Source organism: Mesocricetus auratus, unplaced genomic scaffold, assembly GCF_017639785.1.
Source record: "Mesocricetus auratus isolate SY011 unplaced genomic scaffold, BCM_Maur_2.0 Super-Scaffold_100676, whole genome shotgun sequence".
NCBI lineage: Eukaryota > Metazoa > Chordata > Mammalia > Rodentia > Cricetidae > Mesocricetus > Mesocricetus auratus.
In genome coordinates, this window is record NW_024429266.1 from 92,774,596 (window position 1) to 92,802,550 (window position 27,955).

The 27,955-nt window shown below is 38.0% G+C and overlaps 1 protein-coding gene and 1 long non-coding RNA gene across 29 annotated transcripts in view; one reads left to right on the plus strand and one right to left on the minus strand.

Moving 5' to 3' along the window:
- The window catches only part of Nrxn1 (neurexin 1), a 1,058,108-nt gene that overhangs the window by 564,890 nt on the left and 465,263 nt on the right, over positions 1-27,955 (minus strand). For 19 of the 28 annotated variants that reach the window (XM_040736989.1, XM_040736999.1, XM_040736994.1 and 16 more), the window contains 3 exons: positions 24,428-24,631; positions 21,833-21,859; positions 1,151-1,273 (listed from right to left, as the gene is read on the minus strand). In XM_040736989.1, the coding sequence (XP_040592923.1) occupies positions 1,151-1,273; positions 21,833-21,859; positions 24,428-24,631 (354 nt within the window). The remainder of the gene's footprint in view (positions 1-1,150; positions 1,274-21,832; positions 21,860-24,427; positions 24,632-27,955) is intronic. The other 9 variants (XM_040736997.1, XM_040737015.1, XM_040737014.1 and 6 more) reach the window with 1 other exon arrangement.
- On the plus strand, positions 357-26,820 carry LOC110342962. The gene is made up of 3 exons (XR_002385153.2): positions 357-946; positions 21,632-21,718; positions 26,165-26,820. It is a non-coding gene; the product is annotated as an uncharacterized LOC110342962 (long non-coding RNA).

Sequence of the window (27,955 nt, forward strand, 5' to 3'; positions counted from 1 at the left end):
TTCAGCTGCCATCAAAGAAGCTTCTTTTGCAGCAGTCAGAGATCACTCCAGAAATCCACAAGTGGTCAAGATGCAGTGGACAATTACCATTGGGGCGACCATGCCTAGCTAACACATCTAAAATGCAACCCCTACACCTAGTCTCAGGCAACATCAAGGAAGAGAGGGAGCAAAGATTTTAAGAGCTGTAGGTATAGGATGTCGGCTGTTAGACAATGTCTTCTGCAAATGACACAATTTGCACCCATGAAATCTTAACAGTATGGTCATCTACACAACGCTCACATGATGACAACATCAGTTTACGTGCCACTGTGGATGCAGGGGGCAGAGGGCAGGGGGCAGGGGCGGGGTGTCTCATAAGACCATACAGTTAGAGAAAGAGCTACAGGTAACTTATGGTTGCTAAGAGAGAGAGAGTCAATCTAATCCAATCCAGAGAAGAGACCTCTGACAAGTAATTCAATCCCAAGAGGTCAGCAGTTGATACATGCATCTGAGAAACATTAACGAGACTCAGATTGCAATTATAATGCACATAGGTATGTGCATAACTGTAACCATGAGAGTCACAAAAGAGGTCATGATATTGAGAGGGGGCGGTGGTGTGCTGACTAGTTTTATATCAACTTCTCCCAAGCTAGAGTCACTTTGGAAGACTAGCTTCACCTGAGAAAGCGAAGCCCCTGCCTGATTGATGTGTGCGCAAACCTGCAGTGCGTCTTCTTGATTGATGATTGATGTGGGAGGGCCCAGTTTGCTGTGGGTGGAGCCACCCCTGGGCATCCCAGTGCAATAAGAAAGCAGGCTTAATAACCCGTGTCAGAAACCGGTCAATGCAAAGAAAAAGCAGCACTGTTCCCTGGCTTCTGCTTCAGTCTGCTTGAGGTTCCTGCTTTGAATTCCTGCCCTGGCTTCTTTCCATGATGAGCAGCGGTATGAAAGTGTAAGTAAAATAATCTCTTTCTCCTGAGATTGCTTTTGCCTATGGTGTGTATCACTCGATAGGAACTATACCTCAGATAGTGGGGCATGGGAGGAGTTGGAAGGGGGGATATAAATACACTACATGAAATTCTCAAAAAAATCAAACAAAAAAGAAAATACAGGGATAAAAAGAAAAAAAAGTATCAGAAGCAGGAGATCTTACCTGTCATGGCTTGTTGATCGTCCACTGTTAGTTTTAAACTTTTTCCACGACGAACCACACGCACCGTGTGCCATTCATTGTCATTGAGGTTATAGCCGGCAAAAAGGGTCTCAGGACCTTTGCCTGTAGAATATGCCAAACAGTCATTATGGGCAATCAGAATCAGACAAGACAATGAACCTTACAGAAAGTGAGAAGAAAGTGGAAAAGAGAGCAGGGAAGTGAGAGAGAAGAAAGAAGTGAGAGAGATGAGCAGAGAGAGAGAGAGAGAGAGAGAGAGAGAGAGAGAGAGAGAGAGAGAGAGAGAGAGAGAGGACCAGTTTTCAAACCCAAAAGAGTCATAGCAAGCAAGGAAAATGACAAGTTAAAAACACTCAGGTATGACAATTTAAGAGTTTTTAACCTTTTGCATTGATATAAGACAAGAGAATTAACCTGCTATCATAAATAGGCACATTCAATGTATCGTTAGAAACCTTTCTGAGTTTGTAATGTACATCTTTTAAAGGAAATTCCTGATATTTGACGTGATAATTTTCTTAAGAGTGAAGGGGCTAGCAGCCATCTAATTTCTGAACCATTTTCAGATGGAAATGGGTAAGCAGCCGATAGTACCCAGGGAGGATCCCTCAGTAATGTCTGTATGACGGCTGCTCTTCAGATCTTAAATGTGTATCTCCAAGACTCACTAAGTTTGTGGGTTCATCAGTCTCTGAAGTTTATGGACAGTTGGGTCTAAAAACCAGGCTCTTTTTTGTTTTGTTTTGTTTTTTGAAAGAACCTCCCAATAGCGATCAATTGCAATTTTATATGTATGGTGGAGATCCTTTGGAATACATCAGAATAACAGTACCTGGGAAGAATTAGACAGACAATAAAAAGCCCAGGGAACAAAGGGGAGAAAATCTCAGTAGTACATTTACACAAGCTCACTGCTAGCTGTGACAACCACAGACTAGCCATACAGCCTGTTTCTTCTTCATGGTGCTGTTTCACATTCGCAAGTCTTGCCTTCCTTGGCACTTAAGATGAGCCAAAACTATAAGCTAAATTTTTCAAGGGAATTGCCTCAATTCTTTGAATGGTGTCGTCCACCAACCGTCAAGATTTAGAAAGCATTTCTTGTTTTTCTATAGTGGAGTTAGACGACACGCCCTGGTTCATGAGTACAAACTCTTCTGGAGAGGAAAGTTGTCAGCAACTGATCACTAAACAAATGGAGGAATCTGGGAGTTCAGCATCTTCCAACACACAATGAGGCCACATTCTGAAAGCAAATCCGGGGATCAAAGGAGCCCTTTGGAGCTTCAGGGGTGAAGAAGGGAGAGTTTAAAAGTGTCACAGCAGCTGTGTGTCCTGCTGGCAACCTGAGTCACTCTTACTTTTGATCTTTGAGGTGAGAATATATCATTTAAAAAGCTATTTTTGTAGGGGAGATTTATTTTCTTTCTTGGAAACATATGCTTGGGAAGCAGCTCTCCTCTCGTTCTTTTAATTCTCAATGCGCTTTGTCGAGAAAAAGCAGCACAAGGATGAGCTCATCCTCATCCCCCACCCTGGGCTTGATCTTGCAGTCAAATCATAAGGGTTCATCTGTGAAGCCACCATTTCCATAACAACAGACTTAGAATCCAATTAAAAACAAACCTTTGGTCCACAGAGCTCTCTGTGGGCCCACTTCAGACTTCTTTCTTGCATTATTAAAAATGTGAACAGATTGATTTTAGAAGACAAGCCTCTTAGAAATGCACTTGATAGCCTCATTTCCCAACGAGGGTGCTCACTTAACGTGAAATATAATGGAAAGTGCACTGCACAGGGAGTCAAGAATCCTGTTTGCAGGCCCTTGGTTTGCTGCTAGGAAGATGAGACCAGACAGTGCACGCTGGGTACCAGATGCTTTATTTCATCTGTACATTGTTATCAACTTGTCCATGTAGGACTGAATTCTTACAAAGGTAACGCCACGGGATTCAGGGTCCCGTGGCTTAAAAACGTGATGGAGTGCTGTCCTTGCTATAGTCAACTCACAGCGAGCTTATATCTGCTTACATTGCAGAGCTTGCTGGCAATGAGACCCTTGTAAGGCTAGCAACCTGACTTCCTGTTTGTCCCGTTGTTAAATGAAGGATGTGGGGATAAGGTTTCATTTGGGGTTTCTTTGAGCTTCCCGTACGGAATGGTTAAACTGTTGGGACAACCTGGGCATCCTGTGTGTAGGCCCATGTGAATGAGACTCTTTGAACAGTACCCGTGTCTCTGAGGGAAGCTTAAATGAGGCTGCAAATGATACAACAGAGAGGGTCCATCAATGAAGGACAAATATTCTGCCATCAGCGATTTGCTAAAACTTAGCTTCCTGTCTTCTCGATCGATCCCTATCCACATTGGGAAGGCTCCCCAGCGGATCTCTCCCATTCATTTAGACCCTCACATTTTCGGGATATTTAAACATGCATGAAATTGTTAAAGAAAGGTGGCTTAATAGTTCACATTATGAGTGGTAAACCGTTCACCTCTTGGCAAACTTTTAATGGGAAAATCATAGCTACTCAAGCTGTTAATTGCCTGAAGTCAATTGAGAGTTAGTTTGTCCTTTGAGGATATCAAAACACGCCTCAATTATGCTAACGTCTTTCCTTCAAGGATAATGTGTGTTGGGGCCAAATATTTGTGAACCCCCAAACTCATATGTTGAATCTCTATTACTCAAAATGATGATATATTAGAATATGGGGTCTTTGAGAAGCAATTAGGTTTAGAGCGAGTCCTGAGACTTGCAATCTTCCATCTTCTTTTAGAGGTTCTTTCTACAGGAACTCTTTCCTGGGCATTCTGAGAGAGGTAAGAAGTCCCGTGGTGGCAAGAGTTTCCTTACAAACAGAGGAAGAGAATGCAAGCTTGCTTGGCCGTGTGAAGATACTGGGAGAAAACAGCTTTATGGAAGCCAGAAAGAGACCCTGACCAGAGGCCAAAACTATAGCTTCAGTATGGACTTCCAAAAAGACAAGGGAAAAGGTTATTCATGCTATAGTGTTTTGTCACAATAGCTTTAGTGGGATAGACAAAACTTTTTAAGGAAGCACAACACATTGTTTCTTTTCTGTAGAGAATAGATTTATATGCAACTTTGCTTTTAGTGTGACCTAGTATTCAAGTCATAGACATCATGAAATATATATATGTATGTATGCATCATATGTATACATATATGGAATAAAATCTAGTATGACAAAGTGAATTCTAAGTTTCAAAGGAAATAGGAAATGGAATTAAGACAGCTGAAGGGATGAAGGTTTTGCGTGTGTGTGTGTGTGCGTGTGTGTGTGTGTGTGTGTGTGTGTGTGTGTGCGTGAGAGAGAGAAATTCTCACTGTCAAATCAGTATGTTCTCAAATCTCAGAAGAAAGGAGTTGTATTATGTATTACGATTTATACTTTTCACAGGGGAAAAGGGAGCAGAGAACTGTATTTTTGTCCCTAGTCTGCTTTGTACTATCTCTCTTACTTTGACCTTTCTTCCTCTTGTTCTTATTGTTCATGGTCCATAAAAGCTCATGAGGGACACTCCCCTGGGGCCACTTTTAACATCCCTTCATTCTTGGAAGGAGCAGGCAGCACTACACCACTCCCCTTACTAGAAGCTCGCTGAAAGCCTTCCGTATCATAATGACATTCTCCAGTGTGTGAGAGGCTCCTTGCTGTTATTAATCAAATATATTCATTTTGTTCTGAGTGGAAGGAAGGAGGCCAGACAGAACCCCAAAAGGAGGAGGAGCTTGTTTTGTGTGCGTGCATGCGTGTGTGCGTGTGTGCGTGTGTGTGTGTGTGTGTGTGTGTTTGTGTGTGCTAAAATTATTAGACTCCAGTGAATCCAGGACAATAGCAATAAATGACAATTTGTAATTATTAGTGTTTATATTCAAATGCTAACAGTGAAGCTGCTTTAATCAACCTAATGGCCTTGCTAAATCTCACTGCAAATAATCAGTCTTCATCCAGGATCAAGTGGTCCTGCACTCCATATCCCAGAGATGTGCACAGGTATCTGGTGCATCAAAGCACAGAAAAGTTTACATGGTGAAATCACAGATACGTAAGGGAAATTTTTGAAGTTATGGTAGAGGTAGGTAACTTTTCCCCCTGTTTGTAGAATTGAGTCGTGAAGGACCACTGCTGAAGACTGCTCTGGCTGTTCTCGGCTTGTCTTACAGGGATGGCTGGTACTCCAAGAGCTGTGGCAGTGGCTTATACCATTGCTTTTTTAAAATAGTAATTATTTTTCCAGTATGTAATTTTGCAAAATGAACATTAAAAAGTGCACAACAGAAGAGTTACGTGGCTCCTATCTTATATCTTGAGGTCTCACCTAAAAACCCTGAATCTCACCAAGCCCTGTTACGAGCTGCTGGGATAGAGAGCTTATGTCTCTCAGATAAAGTATGGCCTGTCTTGTCCAATACTCCATCAAAGGCTTATTCAAGCCCTTTGCAAATAGCCCTCTATTTGTAAGATCACACTTGGTCTATAAAACTACTTTGCTGTGTTTGAAAAACTATTAAATTGTGTTTGAAGACCATTCTTTATTCTGCAGCCAGGTTACATAAGTGCTGAAATCTATCACTTGTTGCTCATATTATTAGCCCTGTGTCATGTATTGATATTACTCTCTAATTAAGAAGTCCAAATTCTGGAGATCTTAGATCCATCCCTCTCTCATGAGGTGAGCAACTTCTTGCCTTATCTTAATATCTATATATATACTAAAGAGCCAAGGCTGAAGATCGGTGGTGTTTCAGCAATGTGATTTTTAAATTTTTTTCTTTAAAATTTTATTTTTCTTCTCAATCATTTGTTTGTACGTGTGTGTGTGTGTGTGTGTGTGTGTGTGTCTGTCTGTCTGTCTGTCTGTGTCCTATAAATCCCTCTAAATTATATTTTAAAGTTGTGGGTATAAATTAATGATTCAATAACAAAATAGCTTAGTTACAAAAACAGATTTTAAGGTACATCAGCATGCATAATAGAATAAGCTTGAGTTTGGAACTTGAAATTGCACTATTTTACTCACTTGGTTCTAAAGTAGTCAACCTAATTATGAAAATAAATTTAAAAGAACTGAGCATGTGGGACTCAGATTGGACCACGAGCATGCTCCTGGTCTTAAGGAGGTTAGACAGGATGCACGTGATGCTAATTTCAGATGGTTTAAAGCTAAGAAGCATGTGGATAAATATTTTGTGAACTGCTTGAATTGGTTTGTGAGCACAGGAGCAGGGGCACTGAGAAGCCATGGATGACAATAAAAATAAAAGCCAAGAACCTTCAAAGAAGCCAGCGGAGCCCTCCAGATGAAATTCACAACTTCCTTGGGAACTAAAAGGTGGATATAGCCAGATCAAGCAAATCTAAACATTTCTATTTGGGCTTCTAAGAATAGTAGACTTGTGTGCCATAAGGCAGAACTTTTTTCAAAACTTTTTGCAACCTTTGGGTAGCTATCTGCCTCTAGTGATGTATTGCAAAGATGCTCAGAACACAAATGGGCTATCTCTACCATGCACTTAGTCTCTTAAAAACAAAAATACAATTTCTCTTTTGTAGCACCACCTACAGGCCTCAGTGCTTTTACAACAAGATCACTTAGTAAACATGAGCACTCTGATGCTCTTTGTGTAAATCCTTCATCAAACACCTGCATAGATGGTAGGCAGGTAGAACTTAACAAAATTTGTCCTCTGGGCATGAATCATTGATAGTCTCCACTTTATTAATAGTAGGTTATGTTTTAACACAACCATCTGGGCTAAACATTGCCTCAATGTGAAAGTGATTATTAGCATTTCCGTAGTTCAGAAATAACTCTGAAAAGCAATGTATCAACTTAAATGCACAAATTGGTTCTACATTCATACATGACTGGAGTATGCATTTACACATTTTAAAACCATTAAATTGCTTATATTACCCTGTATTTGAATTAGAGAGAAGATACAGCACCATGGCATCACAGAAAGTGGTTCCTTTTGTGTCTCTTGTTATATAAGTATTCTTATTTATTCTGGGCTGAATAACACACTTTCTTATTCATTTACATTTTAAAAATATTTTGTATCTAACAATGATGTCAGTTTTTGCAAAATCCTGACTGGGGGGTGTTTTATTCTGAAAGATCTTATGTACATACTACTAGGTCAAGGAGGGAATATTTTTTGCTGACCAAAGAGTAAGTATATCCAGCTGGCAAGTCATAGGGTCCCTATTGTAATTATTCAATCTTGCTCCTCTAAAAAGCAGTCTATAGGCTATATTCTGACAAATGTTTATGTTGTATTTTAATAAAACTTTGTTTAAAATGTCTAACTCTGTGGTCTGTGTTTTTATCTTGGAAGTTCACAATAATAAAGAGGAAATTTAAACTTTTCCATAATTTCTTATACATTGAGTAATAAAGAATTACAGTAAAAACAGACAACTGTTTTAGAGTCAGATACTCTAAGATTTAGAGTTACTGTTGCCTTTGATCCAAAGGTGACCTTAAATATTTTTAATTATCTGAACTGTATTGCTCCAGGTTTTATCATTATTTTCATAGAAAGAAAAACCACAAATTTAAAAAACTTCACTAAAATGCTTTAAAAAACACAAAATCTAGAATACATTAATTACCTTACTTTTTCTCAGATTTTAGAAGTTTGATGCCTGTGTATGTGAGTATATATGTATAAAAATAGGTTTCTATCTATATCAATTTCCCCAGATTTCAATACGGTTATTTGGCAATTCACTTGGCTTGTGGTGGGAGGCTGGAAGCCAGCTTTGTCACTGTGACAAGACAGGAAGAGAGAGAAGCCCTTGTAATAGGCAGAGATGGCTGCAGCCTGGAGCCTGAGTCACGGTTCTTGGCAGCCACATTTCCTTTCGGAAAATGACATGAGGATGTGTTTCTTGGGTTATGATTATGACACCCACAGCTTGTCATTTTACTTAATTATTAGTTTCTGGTTTGAAAATAATTATTTAAAAAGAGCAATACTAATTTGACCTCTTTTTAAAAAAAATAAGGGATAAAAAATTCAAAGCACATTAATTCTTTATTAAGTGGCTCTATTTTACCTTCCTCAGGTTTTAGTGAACTGAGAGAGTGAGGTTTTATTTATTTATTTAGGTAGTTACTTCTGTGAGTCAGCAGGAAGTTCCATTGCAAACTGAAATTAGACATGTAAATCACACGCCTACACTCTTCTCTGCTACTTTCTGTAACACCATGGGCAAACAAGGCAACATGATCTGCAGGCTTAGTACAGACTGAAGCCTTGGCGCCCCCTCCTCCAAATGAGGATTCTGAAGCTAGGGACAGGAGAGCACTGGCCTTGGCATGGGGTCCTCCCACCTCAGGGTCTTAGTTAAGGAAGTCCTCCTAGCGAGCAGAATGAAGTTTTTGCTTTGTTGATCTTGAAGCATTCGTCTGTAAGGTTTAAATTCAGGAATGTACAAACAAGGCGAAGTTGCGATTGCTTTCACCACATTGTCTGCACTCAAATGCTTGACATGTGGGGAGCCAGAGAAGCGCCTGGGGTCTGTCCTGCTGGCGGGGTTTAGTGCCAGAAACAAATTGGGCTTGGTGTCAGACCAGTCACCCTAGAAACCACAAGATGGGTGGCCAGCCAAGTAAAGTAACTACAATCCTTATTCTATTTCTCCTTAACTCTCTTTAATTCCACCAAGGTTAAGAGGCCAGAAGACGCCTCAGAATGATTTTATAGAGAGCTGTTTTCCTTTAATGTTTCACTAAAATATTAAAAATATTCCTTCCTGTTAGAAAGGATGCTGCGTAAATACTGTAAATCCAAGATTACCCATGTATGCCTTTTTTTTTTTATCGGAACCCTAACCACCGAAGAAAGGCATTTTATGAACCTCCACCAGAAAATCCCATCACATTGAGTTCAGTGTTTCTGTGTTGATTAGATTGTTACTTAAACTTCTTGCTTTTGCTTTGTACTTTTTAAAACATTATTTATGTTGATCTGGAGCAGCTGTTCTGGTGGGAACTTGAGCAACAAACGTCTCTTCCCTGTGCCTCCTTTAGTACTCTTATCTGTAAAATATGCTAATAAGAGAAATCATTCGCCTACAAATGAGCTTAATGAATGTTTATCACTTAAAGCAACATCTGCTGTATGGTGGGTTCTCATGATAATACCTATTATCAGTATTATGTTGTCATTATTTCCTTCTGGATAAATTTGAAAACTCAAAGAATATATGCTATCTCTTCCTGCTCAGTGCCTTGAACAATAACTATTTGCAAAGTATATTTTGAAAGGTTAAATATGCTTTTGTTTCTGTTTTTTTTTTTTTGAGACACTGTCTCTATGTTTGTTGCCCTGGCTATCCTGGAACTCACTACAAAGACCACGTTGGCCTTGAACTCACAGAGATCTGCCTGCCTCTGCTTCTTGAGAGCTTGGGCTGCTATGTCTAGTTGAAAGGTTGATTTTCTTTTTCTAGATTTTTGTAATACTTTTATTTAGGAAGATGAACAATTGACTTAAGACAAATGATTAATGGAAAGCCACCCCATTGACTTTAGGTGTTCTACCCACAAAGATATGATGTTAGCTATGTCCCCTTTTAATGTTTAGAAGTATGGGATGTGATAAGTACTACGGCTGGAGAGCTTGGGTAATTCAACAAGCTGATAATGTCTTTTACTTCCCCCTCAGTTGCTTTGAGAATAAAACTTAATCTATAAGTTTGTATTGCCTAAGAGAGCAAAATGACCTGAGACCAGCAGTTAGCAATTTCTAGGTGCAAAGATGCTAGTTGACTTAGGTACTACGGGAGCTCAAGCCTTCATATTTAATTTCAAAACAAGTAAGTACACATGATTTTTGTTTGCAAGACGATTTGGCATTTGGGGATTGAAACAGATGCCTCAATGGATAGCTCTTCATGACAGTGCCTTTATTCTATTATAAATTTCACTTTTACAGATCCCTCATCTCCCATGCCATTCTTGGCTAAATGCAATCAATATGGGAAAGTGGGCAAAGTTTAAACCATCTACAAAAACATTTTGGACTCCTGAGTTGTGATATTGATTGTGCCCATTTATGACAGATCAGGGTAAATACCTCTGGTATAAGTATTTTCTTCAATGGGAAAAGCTAACTGTTTAAAGATACATTCTATCTTTCAAGTACATAATTATATTCACAACACAGGAAAATAATCACAAGTTAAACAAATATATCGCTCAAAGAACGTCTCAAAAATAGCTCTCCTCAAGTCTATTCTGGCTCAATTTACAAGCTTAGAAATGCGCAGAATAAAATAAACCAGTTTTAAATGAAAGTAAAAATTTGGACTGTGATTTTATTTTAAGGTTTATAAAGAAATAGTTCATTTCCAAGAAATGCTTATCACATAATAGGATAGCTAGCAGGTATAAAATTAAAGAATAATTAAAGGTGCTATTAAAAGTAAAGTTAAAAGTACTAAAGACTTAATGAGTTTTTATGTAAATTAAAATATGTTTGTTGTTCATTTATTTGTAAAATAGGCTATATTGATCTGCATTAGTGGTTATTTAAATTCACCTTATACAACACCTACACAGAGTCAACCTGTTTTTAAGTTTAGCAATTAAAATGTATATAGTTCCTATTCAGATGAATATTAATTAATATATAAGCTGACATTGAATAAGCAGAGTTGTCATCGGAATGCAAAGATTATTTGATTAAATAAGTTTTTTTGTGCATGAATAAATCATTGGAATAGCTACGGAATCTACTCTTTGCAAGAGTGCATAGCGCAGTGTCTACTCTGTGTCACTCTAGAACAGTGGCTTGATTCATGCTTGGTCTTTCGTGTCTTCAGAATTCTCATGTCTTATGCTAAGCTGACTGCCGTTAAGGACAAGGCTGGTCTCATAATATTTAACTAATCCTTGGCATTTGGAGGATATTCTTGGATACACTTTTTTTCCAAAAGTAAAAGTTCCTTCTTTTGAGTTTTCCTTTGTCCTTTCCTTCTTTTAGGGGGATGACAGTTGGCACCTGGAAACACATGCCTTTCTATTAGGTGTAAATCAGAGGCCTGTTTGCTGGGAAAGCACAATGTAAGGAAGATGACCAGAAATCTGGTCTTTGAAGTTGTTTCTTCTTGTCCCAGTCTTCCATGATGGCCTGGATTGAAAGGCTATGGAAAAGCTGCCCTTGGCACCCAAGAATTAGAGAGAGAGCACAAAATGTTTCTGACTGGGAAACAAGCACTGCTAAATCCTTCTTTACTTGGACTTCAATATGCAAAAAAGAGAGTGATAATTATTCTTTAACTATCATGAACTTAACTACTAGACTAAGTTTTGGTCCCTAACTTCAGTTCTGTGATTCCATTTGACTATTTTGAAAAAAGCTGGAATTTCTTCCTTAGATCAGAGTCTTCTTTTGTGAACAACTTACCCTACTTTTGAGGAAGGCCTCTTACATAGCGATGGACCAGCTAGTGCCATGACTGCCAGCAAGAAAATATCCCTCCTCATTAGTGTGGGTTGACTGAGGAGATACTGTGGAAGCTCCTCCAAGCTTTGTTCCTGGTACTGGTTCCTGGTTGGTGTCCTGGAAAGCAAAACTAGGCCTATCCCCAGAAGGCCACAGCCAATGACAACTTACACCATCTAGAAACAGGTAGAAGCATCTCTTTGGTGGATGTCCTTGTTTGGCTTATTCCTCATCCACAAAATCATTTGAGAAAACAGAGTATGTATGCACTGTGATAGAATCTGATTTTGTGTGTCCTCCCTGTGTGTCATTAATTGACCAGGTGTCCTGGAATTTCTTTAAATCATATTGTCATAAAATATGAAATAAACAAGAAATGAATTTTAAGACACTGTATGTCATTTAACGAAGGTTACAAAACATTGTTAAACTTAAAGAATTTGTGTATCATGGTCTATCTGCATAAAAAATCACACACTATATACATGGTGTCACCCCCTAAGTATATATTGTACAGAATATGAGTGGCTAGAGCACTTAATATATTAAGAAAAGTTTTCTGTGAAGTTTGAAGTCATATGCTACCTGTATTTTCTGTTCCACAAAGCTGCCAAATATGACTATTATTTCTGGATAGAAAACAAATCTTTTCTTCAAAGACATTTATGGACTGGAGAGATGACTCATCAGTGAAGAGCATGTACTGCTCTTTTAGAGGACCTGTTGCTTCCCAGCATCCTGTAACGCCAACTCCAAGACATCTCACACCTGCTCCTGGAGTGTGTGGGGGTCTGCAGTTTATTTGCTCACATATCTAAGCATAGACACAGAATTAAAAGACAAGATACTTATTCTAGATTTTTCTGTTTGTTGTTGTCATTGTTTTTGTTTGTTTGTTTGTTTGTTTTTTGTTTCTCTGTGTAACAGGGCTTGGTGTCCTGGCATTCCCTTTGTAGACCAGGCTGGCCTAGAACTCACAGAAAGCCACCTACCACTGCCTCAGGAGCACTGGGAATATAAGTGTGTGACACCACTGCTTCGCTTATTCTACTAAAATTGAAGACAAAAATAGAAGGGAAATTAAATATGCCAATAGATTTAAGATGTGCATGGATATATTCTCTATGTAGCTAAACCATGCTAAATAATAGTGAGGCTGACTTTAAAATTTTATTTTAATAGGAATTTTACTTTTATCTAGTTTTGATGGCCTTTCATCCGAAAAGTAAAGAAAAATTCATCACATGAAGTTAGAAACTACACATGATGAACAAAAGCAAGAAATAATTAAAGTCACTAGCACCTCACCAACATAAAGACGTATTTCCCGAAACTTTAGGAAAGTATTCTCTCTCTCTCTCTCTCTCTCTCTCTCTCTCTCTCTCTCTCTCTCTCTCTCTCTCTCTCTCTCTCTCATTCTCTCTTTCATTCCATACCTTTCTCTCTCTCTCACCCCCTCTCTCACACTTTTTTCCTCTCTGTGTGTCTGTTTTTATATCTGTCTCTGTGTGTATCTGTCTTTCTGTCTGTCCCTCCCTCACCTCTATTACTGGGCTAGAAGCCCAGCTTCTACTACTAGGCACCTATTCTACCGCTCAGATATTCTATATCTTCAGTGTAATATTATTTCTTACACCTATTGGCTGAAATTGTTTTACTTAGTAGATTATATAGTTCAAAGAACTATCAAAGTACTCTTGGTAATATAAAATTTATGAGCTGACTTATTAGATTAAATTTTCACACATAAGATAATATATACCAGATCTATTTAAACAAGTCAAAATTCATCACCTCTGGAGTTATGGTCAGGATTCATTAACAACTATGCTTTAAAATTTTATGTTACTACAGTCACTGTCGTGGTCTAGGTTCTCTACTGGTCTGCCTATTTCTATACTATTTATGAGGAGAATAAGTCTACATTCTAAGAATGCTTCAATAATTATAGCAAGCCATTCCTTTTTATTTAAAGACAATTGTTACAACCCATGATATACAGAGTAGAAGTTTGCTTTTTGTAGGTGTTAGATGGGTATCAGTTTTTTTCTCATAAATAAGTCACTCTACCCCTTTCATTTTATGACATGTAAAATGATTCTGAATTCTTTGCATTCTGTATCAGTTTGTATTGGAAATTTCCTGACTGCAGATTCATGAAAAAATTCATTACCTCCTTACATTATTCTCATGCAAATTTAAAACATATTTGTAATTCTTATAGTATCCAAGTTCCTTCTTCTTACCTTCACTCTTTCTTTTTTTCTTTCTCTTCATTCCTTCCTTTCTTTCTTTTTTTTTAAATAGCCACATACACCTTACACTTGTTGTATAACTAGAAAACTTTGAATCCCTACACCTCCTGTTGCTACTTCTGAAAGAGCAACATTACAGGTGTGTGTAAATGGTCATCAGTTACATATTGTACATTTCTAAAGCACACTTATATATACATATATATATGTAGTCAGCAGACTTTGAAGTTCCATTGGTTTCAATAGTTCTATAATCAACTATTAAAAGTTTCTATTTAAGTCAAAGATCTTTTAACTGTGATGAGAAGTTACATTAAGAAAACAATTAACAAAAGAGGAAAACTGAGGTCAACAAAATTATAATAATTTGATTATTTTAGAATTTATTATTTTTTGAAAATTATATTCTCAATATATTTCATAGATATCTTGCTCTTTGCTTTCTTTGAAGAGGAACAAAGAAAATAAATCAATTATGGTACCTCACCTTCTATTTAAATAATGTGTTCCTCTCAACTGACATTACAGTGATGTAGTGAAGAGATTGCTCAGAAAATTAGCTTTTGTGGAACTCTGGCTGTCCCTGTGTATCCTTTGAAGATAGTGTCCCATGTTGAGCTATGTTTTGAAGCCAGCTGATTGGCTCATGAGTCAACTTTCCCCACCAAGGCTAACCTCTTGTTAATAGGTCAAGGGATGTCCTGATTTGATAGCTTTGTCCAATGAGACACTGATAAGTAAGGAGCCGGCTCAGTTCTTCCAGGCCAGTTAAGATCCACAGCACAATGAGTAAACAGAATATGAGCAACAATGTGACAGATGAAGGCATGCAGCACAGTCTGAGCCATGAACGGAAGCATTCACAAGGTAGAAGGCACCACGAGCTCACCAAGGACATGGAGAAGCCACAGCAGACGAGAAACAGAAGATCAGCAGAAAGGAGAGGAGTGATCGAGATAACAGGGAGAGACAAGGAGCAGACAGCTTATGAGCACAAACTATTGAGAAGGGAGTCTTGGGAGGGCAGTAATTCTTCATAGCTAAGGCAACAGAGCTGTGCACAGTCCTCCCAGCGCTTGAGACCCGTTGAAACCCCCACAACTGTCTGCCATGACTGAAATTATCTCATACTGTGCTGATTCGTAGTGTATCCCTCATAATAAACCTTTACCACTAAGACTGTCCAAATGCATCTAGTTCTCAGATATGAATCAAATTTAATCCACTGTAAACATTAAAGAGCAGTATTAATTTTCTCAAGTACAAACTAGTAGTGGTCTTTATAAATTATCTTTTCGACCAGATAAGAAGGGATAGCATTGGTGACTTCTTACCAAATATTCAAATGTATGTTATGATTAATGGTCAGGATACCTTACTGTGTCTAGTAATGTTATCATTTGGCATAATAAAAGTGGAACTATTCCATCTAAAAAACATTTGAATCCATGTGACTTGTGACTCAGTGGGAACATAATTTAATTTTGGTGTAATGAAAGATGCTCTGAAATTTGGGAAAACTAACAGAAAAGGTAGATGCTAGACATTTTTGGAAGCCTATGCATATGCTTTTTGAGCTAATTTGCACACATAATAATCAAATAGAAAAGTCTACCTATGGAAAAAATTTAAAATATCATCAACCAAAATTCTCAAAGATTTCAAAAATTTTCTATTTTAGATGGACATTGTGGCACATACCTTTAATCCCAGCACTTGGGAGGCAAAGGCATATGGATCTCTGTGAGCTGGAAGTCAGCCTAATCTACAGAGTGAGTTCCAGGACAGCCAGGACTGTTACACAGAGACACTCTGTCTCAAAAAAATCCAAAATAATAAATAAATAAATTTTATATTTCCCTTTTTAAACCACGGTAACAAAATATCATGTATGCATGCTCATTTAAATACAAGCCAAGCTACAATGCTTACAACTCCCCCTCTCTTACCAGGAGTTAACTGGACAATGACATCATCTTTTATGGTATGAATCTGCTTTAGCAGGTGACAAATAGACAATTTTTGTTTAGTGATTTTTATGTTAACTGAACTCCATGATCATGATATTTATTTTCATATTTTTAGATAAGTAACTGAGAAGGTACCAGCCATTGATAACTTTGTTTGAATAAAACTGGATTCATGATGATTTGTGAAAATGTCCCATCCCCATAGAAAAAGGGGGTAGGGAGGAAATTAAGAATATCAGAAAAAAGGAAATTAGTAGAAAGAAAAAAATTTGAAAAAAGAATAAAAGCTCAAAGCGAGTCTGTATAGATATTTGTCCTTTTGACAAGCAAAAATATCCAGCTAGCATGCTGTAATCACTCAGTGACATTTGGTAATACAAAAGAAAACTTCCATGTTCTAGAAAAAAGAAAGAAAGAAATATCAAAGTCAGAATCCTCTTAGGTTTTTTCTGACATTGACCTAGACCAATGGTTACAAAGGTGTATCAGCAGTAAAAGAGAACTTGAATACATTCAGCACCAATCAGAAACTGTGACTTCTGGTTTTAGGAAGACTTCTGACTGCACAAGCAGTGATCTTTTCTGGCACTTTGGAGCACTGTAGATCTCTATATTGGCATCTAAGCAGTGAGGAGATTGGTCACATTAGATGCAAAGCCTTCTATTGTCAACTCCTTGTCTACTGTTGCCCTACTGTGCAGTTGTGAAACTTGTCAGGACAAGCTATAGTGTTCATTCTACTCCTTACAAGTTTAAATGTGCAGGTGATTCAAATAGTCTTGCTTTAAATTCCATTCAGGTTCTGACAGCTGTCTAGACTGGTGGCTATAGTCAAAACCTTCTGTTTATCTTAGCTGCTTGTTTTCTGTTAGAGACCTATCATTTTCCTATGTTGTATATTCCATTAATATCATTTTTTCTAACAATAATAATTCATGAAACTGTTTCGTACCTTTCTTTCCTGTGTACAAATATTCAGTTAATAACAATAACAAGACTCAAATTTTCTGCATTTTTCTTTAAATCTGTTGTCTTCAGCGCGATCTAACCTAGGTGGTCATTAACAGGCAATTACTGCTAAACTAGACAAAAAAAAAAAAAAAACCTCCAACGTTGGGAGAAACAGGCAGAACACTGCCTTCTGAAGTTTGCTGCCCAGCAGGGACCATGCAGCTCTGAACAGCACATTTGTCCCATCCTAATCTGTACCCGTCCCCCAGAATGCACACCTATCTTTCTAAGTAGCTTTGCCAAGTGACAGCTTGATCACAGCAATCTAAAATGGCTTAAGTGCCACAGGTTGACATTTTGCATTCTTTTATTACTTTCCATTTTTATCTACATAGAAAAATTGGCGATAACTAATATCCAGTTGATCTTTTCATTCTGGTAATAAAATGATAATACGAAGATCTTATTATCCACCCTAGACATCCATCAAAGTACATTTTCCAATAACAACACTGTTTAGAATGCTGCTTATCTCTTTCTAAGTCAGAAGTGAGATTAAGTACTTTGGCTTAAGATTCCCTTTTGTCTCTAGGTCTCGTGCCTTGTGTTGTAAAAAGACGTTGAACTTTAACCCTTGACATTTTGTCCTCCTTAATGTCTTCTGCAATTTTCTTCCTAAGGCATCTTAGATGAATCACTTGATGTGATAAGCCAAACACAGTTGAAAGTTGTGTCTACTAAAGTAATTGCCTCCTTAGCTCCAGAGAGGTTTTATCCTCACACGGAAACAAGAAGGGAACAGAATAAAGCCACAGTGGAGACATAGAAAAGAGACAGAGAAAGCAGTGGGAAGGACGAAAGAGCAGGGAAGGAGAGGAGACAAGCACAGAGCACAAACAGAAAGGCAAAAGAAAACAAGTAAAGCAGAGACCATGCATGTATTAAAGTCCACTTCTCGGGCTGGAAGCCAGTCTAGTGAATGAAGTGCTTACAGGCCAGGAAGGGGGACATGAACTTGGGTCTCTGCAGGAAGTGTTCATGATCCCCTGCACTGGGACATGGAAAGAGTGGGGCACTAACTAGTAGGCATGCCCAACTGCTGAATCCTAGGTTTAGTGACAGATTTCATCACAAAAGAAGTAAGGTAAGAGCTACAGAGAAAGAGTGCTGGCATTAACTTCTAGCTTTTGAAAGGGCCTGAACACTCTGTCCTCTTTCCTCTGCTGCCCACTCCCTACACACACACACACACACACACACACACACACACACACACACACACACACGCACGCACGCACACACTTACACATGCTCCATTGCTCTAATGGTTTTACTTCTTTCAGTAAGCAAGAAGAACTTTCGATAATAGGCCACTAGTATGGAAAAGCAAAAACCATTGAGAACACACAAGAGAAAAAACAAAAACAACAAAATTAAATCATTACTGTATCCACTACAAAATGATAGTAGTTACTTCTATAACCCTAACCCATGGGTCATGAGTGGAAGGATGGCTTCCAAATTTTCAGTATCTCTAAACCTTCAAGGTCATAGCTCTAAATGCTTCTAAGGATGCGGAGAAAAAAAAAAGAAAAATATTAAGTAATCAGTACACCACTACAAAGTTGATGTTTCTTGAAAAAAATTAAGTGTCACCTAAGCAGTTTAGATACACTGTTTGGAATCACTGCACACCCAGTTTCAAATCAGACCTCTCTTGGTAACTCTAAGAGTTTCAAAGAGACTCCAGGCTATGTGGTTTTGCAATGAAAAGAATACTGAATAAGAGTAAAATTTTGGCTGGGCGGTGGTGGCGCACACGTTTAATCTCAGCACGCGGGAGGCAGAGGCAGTCAGATCTCTGTGAGTTCGAGGCTGGGCTGGACCAACAGCCTCCAAAACAATACAAAGAAACCCTGTCTCATAAAAACAAACAAAAAAAGGCAAAATTTTGTACAGATCCTACAGTGAATTTGAGAAATTTTTACATGAAATAAAACTTCCTTTTGCAATTTTATAGTCTTAAAAAACTTATGTCATTTAATATTGCATAACAGCCAAGAGATGGCCAGATACATTTTTGTAACAATATTTCATAGCCAATTATTGAGGCTCTTTACTCAAAACACTTTATGTTTTGACAATATTTATTATTATTTAGTTCATATTAGTATAGTTTTAGGATTTTTTTGTCAAGTAGTCTATAGCTTTTTTCAATTAATTCAAACATTTTTCATCTTTATGTTAATTGGATGGCAATTCTCAGGCCTGTCCTATCTGGCTGCACTAAAAGGTGGTCTTTTTTGTTGTTGTTGTTGTTTTTGTCAATTGCATTACAAAATTATCAGTCATAGTGTGGTGCTTTGAAATGGAAGTGCCCCTACTGGGGTCTTTGGTCTTTGAACACTTGGTTCCCACTTGGCAGCAATATTTGGGGAGATTATGGGCAGGTGCAGTCTTGGTGGAGGAAGAATGTCAGTGGTTGAGTCTGGAGAGTTTAAAACCTCATACCACTTCCATTCTGAGATTCAAGATGTGAGCTCCTTTCACCATATTTGCAGCCAGCCCTAATAAACTTTGCTTTCTGTCAGTTGCTGATATCGGCAGAGGTGTGGCAGTGAACTGAGACAGGACTGGTCTGAGACACTTGTCCTTCATCACCCAAAAGATCAAAACATTAAAATTCCAAGTCAGTGTACAGAAAGAAATCCCAGATGACTTCTGCTCAATCTGAACAATTTAGAGGATAAATTCTCCATTTGTGGAAATCTTTTTTGTTATAGTCCATTAAGTACCTGTGGTAGTTTTCTTAGAATATATCAATTAAAGTTCTTCATATTTCGAGACAGTTACGCAAATATGACGTAGTAACTGTGTATTGATTGTCAAGACGTCAGACAAGCTTAGGGCTCACAAAAGTTCTACACAATAATTGCTCTTTGCAGTTAGAATGAGATACAAATATTTCCAATTAATTTTTGACTGAGAATCAAGCACACTTCTGGTGAAAGCAGGTAAACGTCGTTGTCATTTGGTATGTAAATTCCTAACTAGCCTCAAATTTGACTCATCTTCGTGAAATTCACTACATCTTCCCACTGCTCGCCAAGTAAAACAAAGGCAAAAGAAAATGGGAAAATTACCCGGACACTGACTGTTTCTTCCAGTGACTACTGTCAAACTAAGGCAACCACAGTCATGTCCAAGATACGCACTGAAAGCTTAAGATCCACTCACTTAATTTAAGTATTCAAGTGTAATTCATACTACTTTAAAAAGGGGGAAAATCACTAACCAGTGAAAATCTTTGTCTTCAAAGTTGTTATTCTATCAAATATGTGAAGTATGGAGAAAGACTTTCACACTACCATATTACTAGAGCCTCATAGCAGACAACAAAGACTTGGTCGAAGAAGACTGATAAATATATTCAATATATGTCCTAAATAATTGTAGCTCAGGATCAGGGAACACATTTGACTTGGTTAATTCCATTGTCAGACAGTATGCTTTTAATTTTGCAACTTTAAAAGTTAATGTTTTAATCTGTGCTTAATACAAATAAAGTAAAAGAAATACATAAGGGGGAGGTGTAGATGAGAGTATTTTCCCCACATGAATTTCCTACAATTAAGCAGGAATCAGTAAACTCTACCATTGTATTAATGCACAAATTTACCTTTGAAGAGAGTACTTTGGGGATTTCCAATTCACCTGTGTTTGTACTTCTGGGCACCAGGGCATCAGATCTACAAAAGCTATAAAATTGCTTCTCAGGAAGCTATGCAAGAGAACATTGGAGAGGAGCTGATGCACACTCGAGATTGCATTTGTTAAAGTGCAGAGAGATATTTTTTTAGGGATTATTTGGGTTTTGATCATTTTTAAGTGCTTGACATGGTTGGCTGTGGTTTATAATTCAATGCTTATTCCATGATTTATCAGACTCACCTTTCTTAGGACAAATATTAATTGTGTTCAAACCCAAGCATATGTAATGGTATGCATTTACTAGAGAAGTTATTTTGCTTTTGAAATTTTTTCCCTCAAAGGATGAGTTGTTGCTCTTTGGAAACACAGCCAAACTTACAGGCAGCTTTCTTCCAGGGCCAGAGACCGGAATCTTACTATGGCATTGAGAGATTAGAGGTGTGTTAGGATCATTTTGTTAAGTAGTTAATGAATTTGTGGTCATTGGAAGAACTTTCATTATGTGGTCAGCAAAACCTGGAAAAGAAACATCTAAGCATTCACATATAGAAACAGAATATATTAACTTTTTACTTAATGCTGGAACTCAAAATAAAACCACAGTCTTTATGTCCTTTCAGATCTCCATCCAGATTCAGACAAAAACCCAGTCCATGCATCTTTGCAACTCATCATTTGGCATGCATATCACATTTGAATGGTTCTAATTATCTTTTTGTAGATATATGATCAGGATGTAAAAATTCATCATGTAAATTTCTTAATAATCAAGAATGAACTCTTCAGGCTCATAAATTTTTCTGAGAAGGTAGGATGGTGAAGAACACACTATGTCTATGTAAATCTTTGTGTGAATTTAGAAGAATGATTAATATTCTCAAAATAAGAGAAGTTAGACATTTATTTTATATATTTGAGTTAAGGGCTAGAAATAGAAGGAAATTAGGCTCATTGTATTTTCCCCCTATTTAATAATAAAGGGAACTATCGGATTCAAGTTCTGATCAAATATCAATGACTCTATAACCTCTATAGAAGGCTTCAACTTCTATTTCAAAATATGTGCTGCCTTTTCCCCACATAGGCTCAGGAATTACAATGGAAAACCTTTGAACGGATTGAATAGCAAATGAATTTTTACACCCCAGATGATGGACGGGTATGCTTCAAGGTGAGATCATGAGTTTTGTAAATGCATTTCTCTTACTCTCTCTTTCTCTTTTCCTTGACTAGCTTACATTGTAATGGAGGAAGAACAGTTTAAAAATTTTGAATAGGCACTTACTGGAATTACAGTTAATCCTGATACAATCTAGATGGGGAAGAATAGATGAAAAATGAATATTTATCCTTCAAGGTAATAGCTGCAGACATCCAATAAAATTACAGTCCACCCTTCCGGGGACAGACACATGCAAATTTGGCCACTCCGTATCATTATTCTCTATATGCTTCTAGAACCCGGATGTATTGTTATAAAATTGTACTATCGGAAACAAGAGAATGTTTAAAAATATGGCCAATTCAAACAGAGCTACATGGTGACAAATCTAAGTGAGATAGCAAGTAGTTAACCGTCAAAGATGCTTGATTCAGACTGGCTGCAACATCCTCCCCATATGTGAAAGAACATACTATATTTGCAGCAAAAGTTAAAAGTGCTCCGTCACAATGGGGTATAGTGCAAGCTCAGCTAAGCTCAGACATCTTGGACCTCCAAAATCTAACATCCCACAAAGGCTGACAGAATTCTTTACAATGGCAGTGGTCAATTGGAGAAAGAAGTTAAAGGCATTCTTTCTCACTCCAGTACTTTTCAAAATATATTTCTCTTTTGATAATTTTGATTTTCTGGGGCACACAATGTTTACAACCAGATGCTGGTGGATTCCACACTTATATTCATTGGAGGAGAAAATAAACAACTGTATGAACCCTTAGGAACTACAATGGCTGTGGAGGAGCCAGCCGTCCTGTGAAGCACACAGGCCAATGTCTTTCTTAGCTGCTACCAATGCTATCTGTATGCATTGAGGATCACAGTTAACAGTACGTTACTGATTTTTCTTTTTTCTGTGTGCTTGCTTTACATAAAAGCAGACGTAAAAACAGAATATCTGGTGTGGATAACACAATGGTTACTTTTAAAGATCTGCATGGAACGTTTTGATTCTATTTTATGGAGAGATGAATACGTTTTGGCTTTTGTTTTATTATTTAATGCCTTTGGGGAACATGGAAAATATAAACCTAGATTCTGTGTCCATATAGCTAAGTTTGTCATGTGTCGTCAACCGCATCAGAAAAGTGGTTGCAAACAGCCAAGGACCAGCAGCTACACAACTCCTTCTACAGAATGCTTTGCTGCTGAGAACTCCTCTAAATATTCTCATTTTGAGCCATCAGCCTCTTAGCACAATTAGGCCTTTTATGCCATTTTATTGTAGTTACCCATCTTTGTCACTAGAGGGAACTCTAACAGAACAGTAAACAGTGTGCGAGTGTTTTAAACTATACTGTTTAACTTAATTTAACTTGTATTAATTGAACATAATTAAACGTAATAAGTTATCATGAGTTACTTTTCTATTTTTGTGATCTACCATTCTACCAATCACAATTTGAAAATGTAGGTAGGGTTGTCCCAATTGTCACACAGTGTTTTGCTCTAATCATCTTTCTAAAAGTAAATCTACATCTTTTCAAATTTTGTTTTTCTTCCTCTACTGATTCACTGGGCATGTATGTGTGTGTGTGTGTGTGTGTGTGTGTGTGTGTGTGTGTGTGTGTGTGTGTGTGTGTGTTTAACACTGCCACGAAGTACAGTAAAACCTCATTTATTTTTACTTATCTCATTTGGACTTAATGAAAATTATTGGTCAGAACACTAAATCTTCACTTGTATTGAGGCATTTTGGGGGATAGGGAACTTATGAATTAAGAAGATTTTGAGAGGCCAAACTCAGGTAGAAGATTAACTTCAGGATTCAGTAGAAGTTGATAGTAGAACTTACAGGTAACAGGGATTCCATTGGGATGGACCATCCTTTTCCATTCACTGAAAAAAATTTCTAGGCCCACCTGGTCACAAGATTTCACAGTTTGTATTAATTTGAGGTTAAATGAGTTAAATTTAACTGAAAAAATAATAAAGTGCTCAGCTTTTAAAATTCTACAATTCAACGTTTTTCTTAGTTTGCTTTGTTTGAACTCCATAGTTCATCTAGATGTGTGAGGTTTTACTGTAGCAACTCTTTCTGGAGCTACATGTAATCAGGAAAGCATTATCTCTCTGTAAAGGAATGTGTGTCCTGACTGTTCTCATGGCTGTTTGCTGAGGGCCGCAGACTTTGGGCATTGAAGGGTTGTGGATTGCTGAATGACAGCAAAATTTCCCACACAGTACTGTAAAACAGAAGAGATGGAGGACCACAAGGATGACTACTCAAAGGAGAAGCCCAAGGAGGAAGCAGGAACGACTATTGGTCTATATGTTGAAGTATAAATGGGATATTTCATGTGCATGTTATCTAACACATGCTGGCCTTATTTATTTATTTAATTTATTTTTCAAGGGTGTCATCCATCACCCTTTAGAGCATCCATAAACATAAAAGAGAAACAAATCCAATTTGAGACATATTAAAGCCTCATAATTCAAAGTTGTGAAAAGCATCTCACTGATAGGGCTTCCCCGAACCCTCGTTGGCAGGAATCACAAAGCACTAAATTATGCTGAACATAAGTAAGTGATGCCCGCCAAAGTGTTATTTAATTGCTTTGACTTTCCATAGCAAACAGGTTAGGGGATAAATGTTGGCAGGCACAACCGAACACGAAGAGAGAAGTGTCAGCTTAATGGCGGAAGGCGTAGTGTTACCTAGATTGACCGTGAGTTTCACGCGCCCCGCATCCAGCTCCAGTCGAAGGGTATCTGCAGAGTCTCTAGAAGTGGTAGCCATCAGAATACCGTATGCACGCTGGGATCTGAACCGCAAAGACACGTCCTCAGCCTCGGTGTGCATCACCACCGGTAGCTGAATTTTCATGAACATACTCCCATCGTAGCTCAAAACCGTTGCCTCTATGGGAGAAAATGGATACAGTTCAGTTTGGATTAGTGTGGTGCATGCAGGCTTGGGAGAGAGGAATCTGATGAGGTTTTCTTGACAGGACATCGATGATTACATCAGATCATCTGCTTCAGAAATGAGTTTCTTGTTTTGTAATGGCAAGGGACATACTTGCAGAGATGCCTTCATTTGTCTAAGTATATGCTAACACCCAGAAAGCCCCTCTGCTATTGCACTGACCATAAAGGGTCATAAATATTTTACATGCATTTCCCTTGTAAAAAGCATGGGTCATGCTGTTTTGAAAAGCTACAGTCTAAACCTGGTTGGAGACAGTGTGATGATGCATGTGTATATGGACAGTGAGGACGCCGACCATTCTGTAACATTAGTCAGCCTTGCCTTGGCTCTGATTGATTATTATTATTATTATTATTTTGGTTTTACAAGACAGGGTTTCTCTGTATTGTTTTGGAGGCTGTCAGTCCAGCCTGGCCTCGAACTCACAGAGATCCGCCTGCCTTTGCCTCCCGAGTGCTGGGATTAAAGGCGTGCGCCACCACCACCCGGCTCTGATTGATTATTTATGAGCAAAATTCCAAGGCACGTTAGCGGACGATGTATAAAGCCAGGTCTGTCTGGAAAAATCCGTGGATGAACAGAAGCTACTATCAATATGTTTTCATACTGTCTACTACAAAGTGGAAATATCACACAAATATAGGACTCCTCCTCTCTACCAAAGTTAATATTCCAAAGAAGAAAATAAAAATCAACGATGTGTCAACAAGCAAGTCATAAGGTTTTTTTTTCCAGTTTTTCCTGACAGGGTTTCTCTGTATTGTTTTGGAGCCTGTCCTAGAAATGTAGACCAGGCTGATCTAGAACTAACAGAGATCTGCCTGCCTCTGCCTCCCGAGTGCTGGGATTAAAGTCATGCCCACCAAGGCCTGGCTTAACCATGAGGATTTTACTTTGTGACTATGCTGAATGAGCAAAGTTTCTAAATTACCTCAAACCATAATCTCATGTTAAGGTTCCTTTACAAATAAGAAATAATTTTAAACATCTATAATCACAGATCTGGTGTCCTAAATATTGAATTACCACCAAATCATCTATAACTCTGCACATGGAATAGGGGCATGTGTTTCAAGTTAAGGTACATGGGAGTCACAAGCGCTATATTAAACACACTATGAAATCAGAAGAAAAACTATTGATGATAGACTGCTTCAAGAAACAGCACCCATCAGTGTTAAATACCATTTGGTGCTGGGACATAGAGAAATGTGTGAGACATGTTGCTTCTGGGAATTCGAAATGTCATTTAAAAAAAGAAAAACTACCTGGAATAAAAATAACCTGAAAAATTCTCAGCAGTCTTGCCTATTTACTCAGCATCGCCATTAGCTGTATTGGTGTCATTGTGTTGATTACTAAGATTATATTCTGGTGTGGCTTTCAAAGTTTATCTTTCAGAAAGTTTGGACAGTTAAGTACTGTTTCCAAGAGACTTCAATTATTGTTTGTTCTTCTTCAAGGCTTGAATGTGAATCCGGATTCTCTAAGCATTGCATTCGCTTCTAGAACTCCCTCCATCCTGTGCTCCTTCCACCCAGCCTTGGAAGAATGGATTTTCAGCAACCTGTGGGCTCTCTTCCCTCTTCTTCATGAGTGAAGACTTCTTCATCTTTTGCCTATTTGACATTTCCAATTAAAAATGGAATTATAATCCCACTCATAATTAGCCTTTCCCCAAATGAACACATTTCAAAAGTTCTCCTCAGGTCTCTTCCATCTCAGTAAAAGATGTGTACATACTGTCCAAGACCAACCCTGTGGCTTTCTCTCTGCCATATGCAGTCTATCTTCAAGTTTACAGACCTTTGTGTTATAATTACATTTTTAAATCTCAGTTAATAGCTTTTTACCCTTTGTAGTTAGCGTATTTCAGTTCCTGTTCTCATCTTACCTAGATAGCTGAAAGAGTTACCTCTGTGGTATATCTAGGTTTTTCTTTCTGCACACAGCAGCCAAGTTGAAGCCTTATGGAGAGAAACCCTCCCTGTTAAGATCATGTCTCTACTTTTCTTTTGCAATTAGAATCTCTCTGCCCTCAGCTATTGCCACCATTCTCTCCAGTTAATCTACTCCATGCATTCCAAGTCCATTCATTATTAAAACATTTGCACTCACAAGCGCCTGTATGCAGCAGTGTCTCACCCTACATCTATTAATGTTTGGTTCTTCTGGAAGGCTACATTTTGGTGAAATGTTCTGCTGGACAACACGGCTCCCTCCTCAGTTTATTCCATATTGAAGTATCAGGCCTGCTGTTTTCCATCCTAATTTATTTTTGGTGTGGTATCAACTGCATCTGCCCTTTGGAAAGTGCCCCGCAGAAGCAGGCCAGTGGCTCACCACTCTGGCACCAGTGAGCAGCGGAGCCAGACACAACTGAGACGCCACACTGTAAATGCTTCATGAATTAGCAACTGCCATGTACACTGAAAGCACATGGAAGAATTTTTCTGCATGTGGATATAATGTTTGCATAAGCACTGTGCAGAGCAGTAAATCATTTATTATATCTAATGCCAGGGAAATCATGTTTGGTAATGCATGGCAAAAACAAATTTCAAGTCTAATTTGAAGGCTATATTAGAAAAGGTTTTTGTTTATCCAAAAACCCTGTTGTTAGTCAAAGATCTAATAGCTGAGAAAATAAAATATGATGGTAAAATATACGACTTTATCTTGTGTCACCAAGTTTTCAAATTAAATAAGGGGCTTCTCCATGACACTGTTGTACAAGACAGCAGTTAATTTAGATAACCAGGCGATAGCTGACTAAGGAACAATTAAATAAGACTTTAAAGCCATAATGAGCTCTAAAAGTGTTTTGATATAATTTTAAGTGAAATTTGATACTTATTTACCCCTTTCCAATCTCTGGTCAATCATGCAAAGCAGCATATAACTCAGTAAAAGTAACAAATCATCATAGATTGTTTGTTACTCTGCTGCAAGTTTTCTTCTGGTTAATTAATATGCGTAACTGCTCTGTTTTGTAATAACCATATTTTAAATAACTTCATTTTTCTTTAAAAGCTGCTTAATTTGAAAACCAGGTTGAGGACACATCTTTTTAGAAATATACAATTACCAATTAGTCGTAAGTATATTGTGAAGTACAATCCAGAGCGGGGGGGAGGATCAAGCTCATTAGCCTTTTACCGTTCTCCAAAAAGCTTCAGGAGCGAAGCAATAGTAAAGAAATAAAACTCGAGTGCCCCCATGTGCCATTTCAAACGATTCTCAGTGTGAAGATA